General features: G+C 46.3%; 1 protein-coding gene across 1 annotated transcript; it reads left to right on the forward strand.

Annotated features, from left to right (window-relative positions):
* The first annotated feature begins 361 nt into the window (after positions 1-361).
* VPS72 (vacuolar protein sorting 72 homolog) lies at positions 362-10508 on the forward strand. Its single transcript, XM_008695675.2, has 6 exons — positions 362-571; positions 4077-4229; positions 4414-4528; positions 4916-5092; positions 9482-9626; positions 9940-10508. The coding sequence occupies exons 1-6, from the start codon at positions 455-457 to the stop codon at positions 10325-10327; spliced, it is 1095 nt and encodes a 364-aa protein (XP_008693897.1). The 5' UTR covers positions 362-454; the 3' UTR covers positions 10328-10508.
* The last annotated feature ends 413 nt before the right edge of the window (positions 10509-10921 follow it).

Below are 10921 nucleotides of genomic sequence, written 5' to 3' on the forward strand. Positions count from 1 at the left end.
ACTTTAACCTGTAGATGCCAGGGAGCCATTAAAGATCTTTGAAAAGAGTGACCAAAAAATGGGTTTTTAGAAAAGTTCACTACTAGAAGCAGAATGGAAAACGGACTGGAGCAGACGGGGTCTGACCACTTCTAAGTGAACATTTGTTGACCCCAAATTCTGGACTTAGGGTAGTGAGGCTCCTGATGACACCGAGTCGAATCATTCCACGGTCCAGGTAGCAGCGAGCCAGGGCCGTGAGTTGGGGAGTGGTCTCCGCGTCCCCAGTGGGCGGGGCTGCAGAGAGAAGGTTTGGCTGACTCGACTGGAACCTCTCGATGCTCTGCTACTTCTGCCTGTGGGCGACGGGCTTCCGCCGTCGCCTGCCACCCGCAGGTAGTGGTGTCGAGCGCCGAGCTCCGACCGCCGCACTGGGCGAGGGGCTGCTGGTAGCGGCGCAGTCTCGGTAGGCAGTATGAGTTTGGCTGGGGGCCGGGCCCCCCGGAAGACCGCGGGGAATCGGCTTTCTGGGCTCCTGGAGGCAGAGGAGGAAGATGAGTTCTACCAGACGACTTATGGGGGTTTCACAGAGGCAAGAGCCGGGCCCAGGAAGAGGGACGGGAGGAAGCTAAAAGGAGTCCTGAGCGGAGAAACCTCGGACAAAGAAGGGGGCGGGGAATGGGAGGAGCCCTGGGGAGCTGATGCTAGAGACCGGGTGGGACAGTCGCCGGGGGATAAAATGGAGTCCTAGAGAGGAGAGTCCTGGATGGGGTTGCGGGGTCAGGGATGGAAGGGCTCTCCCGAGGCACCTCAGAATATGAAAGAAAGCAACTGTGTAATTCTCTAGTTGCATGTTTCACCGCACTTCTGACGTCTAACAACTTAGGCGAGCTCGTCGTAGTCACGCGGTATATACTCGTTGGCCCACTGCCTGGTTACCCCCCTGAAGTATAGAAAGGAATATATCTTTAAAATAGAGGGGCTTAGCCTACTCTTTTTTCAGCTTTCAAATCTCAGTGTAAATGTTAACTACCTTTCCTTGACTGCTCTAAAAAGTGGCCCATTTATTTCCTACATAGAATATATTTCAAATTGTAATTAGATTTGGTTTGCGTACTTGTTTATACTTTCCTAGTAGGTTGTAAGCTCTGTACGTTTAGAAATGGTCTGTTTTCTTCAACGGCATACGTCCATTCTCTGGATTGGATTGGCACTGGTACTGATTGAATCTATCCGTTCTTAAAATATCTGTTGAGAAGCGAGGGCAAGCCAACCACTGTTTTAAGTTCTAGGGAAGCAGAGAGTATTAAAAACACCACTTTCTTCTTCGTATTCCAGACCCCAGTGGGGGGGCCAGCTGGATTAACAGTTGAAATACTGTGTGATAAGGAGTAAAAAAACTGGTAAGCATAGGGTGCTGTGGTAACATGTGGGAGCCAGAGTCATTGGTCAGGATTGGCATCCCTGGGAGACATGATGTTTAAACTTACTACAGTATGAAAAGTAGGGGTTGGCTGGATGAGTAACAGTAGGGCTGGGAGCAGGGTGAGGAGAAAGGTTAACCCACCGAGGGGGTGGGGCAGAATATGTAAAGGTACTGAGTCTGATACATGCATGCCTATTTTCTTCTCCAAACCTTGTAGGAGAATAAAGGTTGGTAAGGCTGGAGGGAGTAGGCAAAGGCCAGATCATGGTGGGCCTTGTGAACCATGTTAAAGAGTTTTGCTTTTCATCCAGAGGACTGAGAAGATTCATCAAAGTACCATGATCAAATTTGTACTTTAGAATGCTCACTCTAATGAGGAGAGTGGTTTGAAGGAAGTAGTGGGAGTAGAGAAACATGGGCAGTAGGTTTCAAGACAAATTAAGGAAATTGAATCCACAGGACTTGATGACTGGGAGTCATTACTTACACTGCCCTGACTAACTATAGTTTAAAATAGAATGTTCTCATCCCTCCCCCAAAGGCCATTTTCCTATTCCTGTCATTTTACGAGTCGTTATTTAATATGTACCCTTCATGCTTCCAAAAAGGATTAAAGGAGGCTTACCATACAAACAAAAAGTAGGAACAGTAAAAATAGAGACAGGTCAGAAGTAATTGTACCAGGAGCCTCTGCTAAATTGGTGATAGCAATTGATATTAAATTTAGCCGTGAGCTTCCTGGCAGCCAAACCCTGAATTTCTTTTTTCAGTAAGAAAGAGACATATATGTTCTTTAAGAGAGAAAAATTTATTCAGCATTAAATCCCAGGAAGAGTTGCATCCTTATATAAGATATCTAGAGTAACGGATTTGGTAGATGATGTAGAAACATTCTCATCTAGTCATGCCTATTCATGACCCTTGATAAAAGCCAAAGGAATGGTAGTAAATCCCTAACAATGAAAGCATTTTGATTGGACACTAAAGCTAATGTGTAGTTGCACTACTCCGCTCTGGTGAGATGACTTAATACCAGGTTAGAGCTAGGGGATTAATGTGTTCCCAGGCTGTCTTTTACAAACATCAGTTGGGAGGAAATGATGGTCATCAGTGCAAGACCGAACTCTGGCTAGCTTGGAGTGTCAACTGTCTGTGCTATTTGCTTGCTTTGGCAGCAAGTGTACCAAGATTAGCCTGTTTGTCTACATCATTGATTGAAGAGAGAGCCACATGTTTGAGGTGCCACCCTGCCCAGTTGACTCCCCTGCCCTCAACTGTGTTTTTCCCTTTACTTTTCAATGTGGCTGCCATTCTATACTAACTTGTAGCCCCTCAATTCTAGGCGGTACGCCATGTTCTCTATTCCACTCGGCTAACCACCCCGGAGCTTTCTGAAACACCCCTTGTGTACAGTTTTTCTATCTCCCCAAACCTTCATTGACTCCCCATTATACAGAGTACTAGTACCCAATTATTTTTCTGTTCCAACACACCTGAAGAATGAAACATATTTCTCAGTAAAAGTTTACCTCAACAGTGATTATCAGTAGTGGGACGAGTAAGGAGAGGGACACAATTGAGAATCACTGGCCTGCAAATTAAAGTCATGAGTTTATCAGTCTGATATGTTAAGTTTCTTTATTGACTGGATGCAAGCTTTTCAAGTCTTCTAGCCTTATAGGGCAGTTACTGTTGGAAGAAGGCTGTGCTGGAGTCAAAGGTAGTCAGCTAGGAAGATTTCTTGCCCAAAACAAACCGTCTGCTTTACTTAGGTCTAAATCTTTATTCCATAAACAAGGTATACACATTCCTGCTTCTGCACCTTCGTTCTTGCTATTCCATCTACCCATGATACCTCTGCCCTCTTGGCTCTCTAAACACTACCAGTATTTTAAACCACAACTCAAATCCTCTGTGTTCTTTAGAGTCTAAAGCAGGGCTCAGCAAACCCTGACCTGCTGGCCAAATCTGGCCCACTACCCGTTCTGGCCCTTCACAGTAAAAGTTTGCCAACCCCGGCTCTAAAGGAATAAAGTCTAAAGTTTAGACCTTCCCAGACCACCAGTGTATGGGAAGTGTGCCCTCCTCTGAGCTCCTGTAACATTAAAAAAAAAAAAAAAAAAAAAATTATTTATTTATGAGAGAGAAAGGGGGGTAGAGGGAGAGGGAATCTTCAAGCAGACTCTCCACTGACCGTGGAGCCCAACACATGGCTCGGTCTCAGGACCCTGAGATCATGACCTAAGCTGAAATCAAGAGTTGGCTGCTTGACCATCTGAGCCACCCAGGCGCTCCTCCTGTAACATATTAGTACCATTTAGTACCATTTTATACTTTATAGTTGCCTTGTATTCAAACGTCCTTTTACAATTATGTCCTGTCCTCTGCCAGACTGTGAGACCCCTGAAGGTAGAGATCAAACCATATCTTTTTGTACCCCAGCACTTAACACAGTGTGCTACAGGTAAAGGGCAATCGATTAATGCTGGACAGGGTGGTGCTGGTGCCAAAGGCCATCAGCTTGGAAGGCTTCTTGCCTGAAGAAACTGAAGGGCTGGGCTGGGAAGGAGAGTGGAGCAACTCTCACATCAAGAAAGCAAAGAGATTCTGTTCCTGGAGGGGCACTGATGACTCCAGTGACAGTGAGAACCTCATCTCCCTATGTCCTCAGGAATCGGGAGATGATGAATATCAAGGGGACCAGTCAGACACAGAGGATGAGGTGGACTCCGACTTTGACATTGACGAAGGGGATGAACCATCCAGTGATGGAGAAGCAGAAGAGCCAAGAAGGAAGCGCCGAGTAGTCACCAAAGCATATAAGGTGCTGGGGGTATCCTGGTTTTCTTGGACTTACATAATTTCCCATAATCTCTGTTGTGCCCTTCATGAGGTCCCAGTACTCCACCCCTCCAACCACTCCAGTTTCCTACAGTGCTAGTTTTAAGATCCTCATCTTTCTCCTTATCACTTTTGTTCCCTGGTATCTGATTCCAATCTGTCCCCAGGAGCCTCTCAAGAGCTTGAGGCCTCGAAAGGTCAGCACTCCAGCTGGTAGCTCTCAGAAGGCCCGAGAAGAGAAGGCACTGCTGCCACTAGAACTACAGGATGATGGCTCTGACAGTGAGTGGAGGCGTTTGGGTCAATTGACAAAATTGGAACATAATAAAGTATTGTATCAGTGTTAAATTTACTAAAGTTGATTACTATGGTTATATAAGGAAAACCCTTATTCTTAGGGAATATACACGGAAGTATTTAGGGTCAAGAGCTAGGATGTGTGCAACTTAACCCTCAGATCATTTGGGAAAACACATGCAATGCAAATGGGGCAAAAGGTTAACAGGAGGTGATCTGAGTAAAGGATACATAGGTATTCTATGGACTTTTCTTGCAACTTTTTTGTAAGTTCGAAATGATTTCCAAATAAGTTTTAAAGTTAAAAAAATAAAGAAATAAAGGAGGTGGACATGAATTCAAAAATTTCTTCCTCTCTGACTTCTTTCCCAGGTCGGAAGTCCATGCGTCAGTCTACAGCTGAGCATACACGACAGACATTCCTTCGGGTACAAGAGAGGCAGGGCCAGTCACGGCGGCGAAAGGGGCCCCATTTTGAGCGGCCACTGACCCAGGAAGAGCTGCTCAGAGAGGCCAAGATCACAGAGGAGCTCAACTTACGTTCACTGGGTCAGTCTGGTTTTGAGAACAGAGGGCAGAGGGCTGAAGAGCATGAGAAAAGTGGAGCCTGGAGGACCTGAGCAGTTGGGAAGATGGAGATTTGGAACAAGGGAATCAAAAGAAGGAAGTGCAGAGAGTGGGATGAGGAGCAAGGAACAAGGCAGTTAGGAGGGCTCTGAAGTACAAGTTATATTGAAGAGAAAGTATTGGTATGAAATAAGAATTGCATAGAACTGAGTTCAAACCTAGTTGTACTGTTCGTTGGCTGTAAGACTACCAGCAAGTTACTTAAGTAAATCTACTTGTATCTCGCTGTCCTGGTTTACAAAGTGGGGTGATAATGCCTACTTTAATGATAATCATGAAAATTAGAAATTCACCAGAATTAGTTCATGAGATGAACTATTTTAAGTCAAAATTCTTTAAAATCTCTTCAGTTTATCTGCTGAGTACACAATCGTGTACAATAATAGATGTACAAAACATACATTTCTTTTTTTTCTTTTTTTTTTTTTTTTAAGAGAAAGAATGCTGGGGAATTGGGGGCGGGGGAGGGGGGAGGAAAAGGGAAAGGGAGAGAGAGAATCTCACAACCTTGAGATCAAGACCTGAGCTGAAATCAGGGGGTTGGACGCTTAACTGATGGAGCCACCCAGGCACCCCAGAATACACATTTCTTTATAGGGTGTTGAGAGTCTTAAATCATGAGAGGTACATGAGGGAACAGTAAATTACACACCTCCCATCAAATGCTAAATGTAGGGCATACTTTCATTGGGTGAAATAACACAGAATCAACTGTAGTATTTAATTTGTTCTTTTTCTTTCTCTGTACACCCCTCCCCCAGTCAGTCTTTCTCTGATTTCTTTCTCTTAGGTGAGCAAGAATGTATAATTGAATGTTTATAGCCCAAATGTGGAGTGGAAGATTGTTTACACAGAATATCTGGGACCCAACCCATTCCACTTTTATATTTCTCAAATTTAGATAACTCCGAAAGAACACAATGATTGAGAAAAGATTTATTTCAGTTCCAACATCTTCAGGATGTGTTTTCATGATTGTTTCATTATATTGATTTTAAATCGGATATTTAATCTTTATCTGTATGATGGTAATTCAGTACTTTCAAACAGTAGCTGTCCCTCAAATGACTGAGAACCATCACAAACCGTGAGGTGACCTTGATGTCACAAATTATAGTCCACATCCTTTGACCTCATTGGTTGGTTTGGACCACTGTGAGGAGGGTAACTCCCAGGCTTCTTATATAGTAGCTGACACAGGAGACTCTGCAGAAGCAGGTTCAGCAGGGGGGAAGTAAGTTCGTTTTTGAACTTGTTGAATTTGAGCAGTCTGGGAACAGTCCAGGCAGTGCTGAGAGTTCAGTTCAATATACACATCCAGGTTTGGACAAAAGATCTGGGCCGGAAACAAATTTGAAAGTCTGTAGAGTACAGATAGCATCGGTGACATTGGAGTGGTCAGATCAGCCAGGCAGAAAGCATGGGGAAGAGAAGAGAGAGGCCAAAGAGAATCCTGCAGACACTAGAATGTAATGGGCTCATATATGAGGAGCTTAGCAGTGGCCAGAGAGTTGGAGAACTCCAGGAGAATTGCCTTAAGAATGCCAAGCAAAGAGAATGTTTGCGAGAGAGTCTCTTCTGAATGCTGCAGAGATGCCACTCAGGAGAACTGAGACATTTCCATTTGTTTTGGTGACAAAGAGGTCAGAGATGACCTTAAGGAGCACTGTTTGGGGACGATGCCATTTTGAAGCAGGCTTAAAAAGTTTGGCTATGAAGGATGGAAGAAGGAATGAAAGCTATAGGGTCTGGGGTCAATGCAGAGTTTTCCTTGTTTGTTTTATTCAAAGATTGGAGGAACTGTGTCTTTGGTGAGAAGCACCTGAGTTTAATGATAGGGAAGAAAGAAAGGAGTTAATAGTGCGGGTTTTTGGAGAAGTGAGAGGTGGAGGGAAGGGGTAGCTAGAGCACAGGTGGAGTAATTGGCTTAGGGGAGGGAGGGAGGGAGGATGGCTTCTAGTTGGAGGTTAGTAAACCCACAGCAGGATGTTGGAGTGGTTCTCATCTAATGTCTTTTAGGCACTATCACCTGTCAGGTGTTGAAAGAGTTGAAAGCTCGAGGAGAGTGAAGAGTGTTTGAAATAGTTGAGATAGAATATTCTGCTGACGTTAGGGGAGTCTGTTGAATTTTGGGAACAGGCGTTCATGGTAGTTCCAGTCTACCCCGTTGCGTAATATTTCTCCAGGAGCACTCAGCAATCCAGGTCTGGGCCAGGGAGTTCCGACTGATGGGAGTGACTGAAATAATAGGAACCTAACCTTGAATTACAAAGGAAAATGAAGACTGGAGGGGGCTGCCAGGTAGAGAGAATGTGGAGAGGTCTGCGTACAGGAGGTATCAAGGAGGAACAGAGGTATCTAGAATAGGGAGCAAACAGACTCAAAGGATAGGACGTTGTGGCCAGAGCCTCGGATGTGTGATTGTAGTGTGTCAGAGCTGGGGCGGTTCCAGGCACTCACAAAGTACAGGCTGTGGCTGTCGCGGAATGGAATAACTCAAGTGCCATGGACAGGAAAATAGGTAAGAGATGAGATTGGTAAAGAAACTGCGGGGATGGGATATTGAAGGGGTTACCTGTGTACACGTTGAGGTCACCAGGGTGAAAGGAGTTGGGTGGAAAGGATGAGCGGAAATCATTGCCCAAGTCCTCAGTGAGTGAGCGACCGAGCATGACAGGAAGGAGAGGTGATCTAGCCTGGTGGCGTAAGTCTCAGAAGGGAAGCGGGTTTGCAGATGGGTAGAGGAGCAGTGATCTAAAGCTGCGGCGTGGGTTCAACAGGACGCAGGCGCACCCTGCTTGGGATGTGGCAGCACGAGCAGCCTCCACCAGAGGGCTGCAGGGGGAGTGGTGGCCTGATGGGGTGACAGGCTTTCAGGAAGACTAGTTGTGGAAGGCATGCTGAGTGAGGAACTTGAGGACATAGATGAATTGGCTGATTATGGAGCAGGATTTCCAGAAGGTACGGGGAAGTGTCTGAAAGGAGAAAGGTTGGAAGGTTGGTTGAAGGGAAAGAAAGCAATATTACCAACCAGAATTCCAAGTACAAAAGAGGCTAAATCATTGGTGGGGTTTCCAGAGCACACTTTTCTGGTCTGACTTTATCTAGAGGATTGTACACACATTTAGGAAACAGAAATTTGGAGTTCATTCAGAGGAAAGGGACAGGAATATTTTGGCCTATTGAGCATTAACAAATACTTGTTAAGTGCCTGTAATGTGCAGAACACTGCATGGCCCTGATAATATGTAGATGATATGAGTCACAGTCCTTGCCCTTGAGGGGGAAACGTGTGTACCAACCATGAACTGCCACAGCGCAGTGTCACAGGTCCAGCCAGGGGACGGTGGCGAATTAGAGGAGCGCTCAGAAGGAGAGGCAGTCATTCCGCTCAGCTCAGTGTTGCCACATGACAATACACATGCAGAGTTGCCGGATTTTCTTGTTATTTTAAGAGGAACCAGAAATCTCTGTATTTAAATGTAATTTCCTTAGGGCGCCTGGGTAGCTCAGTCAGTTAAGCATCCAGCTCTTGATTTCAGCTCAGGTCATGATCTCAGGGTCCCGGGATCGAACTCCATATCGGGCTCCAAGCTCATTAGGGAATCCGCTTAAGGATTCTCTCCCTCTCTCCGTCCTCCCTTGTGCTCACGCACTCTCTCCCCTCCCCCAAATAAATAAATCTTAAAAAAAAAACAATGCAATACCAAACAGATCACGCAGAACGCTTAAGTGGGCTGCTCAGCTTGCACCCGTCTGAGAGTGTATCACAAAACCGTAATGGCTCGATGAAACGGGCATTATGATCAGCCTAGAGAGACATGGACACTAATTTCAATTGTGTAAAGGACTGTCATGGGGAAGACAGATTAGACCTGCGTCCTTTACAGCCCAAAAAGGTAAAAGTGTCATCAGACATCATATGTCAGCTTAAAATAGGAAGGAACTCTGTAACGACGAAAGATGCGTGAAGACAGCACGCTGCTCTTGCTGGGAGCAAGCAGACAGGGCAGCCATAGAGGAATGTGGAGGGAAACAGCAGGCTTCTTATCCAACGGTCCCTTCTAGATCTGAAGTCCCACTGTTCTGAGTGCACGAGGAACCAAGTGGACAGGAGAAGCGGGCAGGGAGGATGTTGGGGGCAAGCAGAAAATGTCAGAAGTACAGGTGCTAGGGGCCTTCAGAGGATTTGTGTGAACGGCTTAGACAGGGACTAGACAGCCAGGAAGGCCATCGAAAGACTGTGGGACAGAAGTGGTGTGGGCACAGGGGGAACTCACCATCCCCTCATTCCTTCCTTTGACCCTGAAGAGACATACGAGAGGCTCGAGGCTGACAAAAAGAAGCAGGTGCACAAGAAACGGAAGTGCCCTGGGCCCATAATCACCTATCACTCCGTGACGGTGCCGCTTGTTGGGGAGCCAGGCCCTAAAGAAGAGAATGTGGATGTGGAAGGGTGAGTGTGTCATAGGGAAGAAGGGGAGAGAGCCTTCTCCCTGCCCTCCTCAGCTCTCCTCACACAGCTCTCTCTAACACGCAGGTGTCCTTCAGAGTCCTCTTCCCTCAGCTCTGTGTTTCTTTCTTTTAGCTTCTCCCCTCTCTCTCCAGTTTTTCCATCCAGCCCAGCTTGCTCTACCCCATGTGTCACTTAGATTCTCTCAGAAGGTTCCCATCTCTGTCTGCTTCCTCTCTTTCCTTGCCTGTCTGATCTCTGTGTCTATTGTTTTCTCTCCTCAGAGGTTTTTCTGTTTTTTTGTCTCTCCCCTTAGACTGGATCCTGCTCCCGCCGCTTCTGCACTGACTCCCCGTCCTGGCACTGGGCCTGTCGTCCCTCCAGCTCGCTGCTCCCGTACCTTCATCACTTTTAGTGATGATGCAACATTTGAGGAATGGTTTCCCCAAGGGCGGCCCCCAAAGGTCCCTGTTCGGGAGGTCTGCCCTGTGACCCATCGGCCAGCCCTGTACCGGGACCCTGTCACAGACATCCCCTATGCCACTGCTCGAGCCTTCAAGATCATCCGTGAGGCCTACAAGAAGTACATCACTGCCCACGGACTGCCGCCCACTGCCTCTGCACTGGGCCCTGGCCCGCCTCCTCCTGAGCCCCTCCCTGGTTCTGGGCCCCGAGCCTTGCGCCAGAAAATTGTCATCAAATAAGGAGATGTTGCGTCCTTGGAAACCTCTTCCCTGCCCTGACTTGGGGCTCTTCACGTTTCCCCTTCTTTCCCTGCCTTCTTTGTCAACTCTGAGCTTTGCCCAGCCCTTTTCTATATTTCTTTCCCCGCAGTTCCTACTGGTTTTGTGTTTTTTAATCTAATAAAAGAGGAAGATCCCCTTGGTCTGGTGTCTGATCTAGAGTTGGGAGCAAGAAGTCTTTGTGAATGTCTGAGTATATATGGGTCTTCATTTTGTTTAATAGCGTTTATTGAGAGCTTCCCATTTTAAATTCTAAGTATTCGTTCTTCCAGCTGGATTATAAACACCTTTAAATTAGACATCCAAACAAAATTCTTATACTTACCTTTATATCACCTTATATTCACTCCTTTGAATATAGCAAGGCACCAAATGAGTAGGAACTATGTGATTCTCCTAGAACAGTTTCTAGGACTCAGGCTTCTACGCAGAAGTTGGAAGGAAGTGCCATGGCTGTTAGTGGCCACTAGAGGCTCTCAGGGCTGGGCAGGGTATGGGGGCTGTGTATATGTGATCTCCCACTACCCCCCACCTGGCCAGAGCTAAAATAATAAA

This window comes from Ursus maritimus, unplaced genomic scaffold, assembly GCF_017311325.1.
Source record: "Ursus maritimus isolate PB19 unplaced genomic scaffold, ASM1731132v1 scaffold_12, whole genome shotgun sequence".
NCBI lineage: Eukaryota > Metazoa > Chordata > Mammalia > Carnivora > Ursidae > Ursus > Ursus maritimus.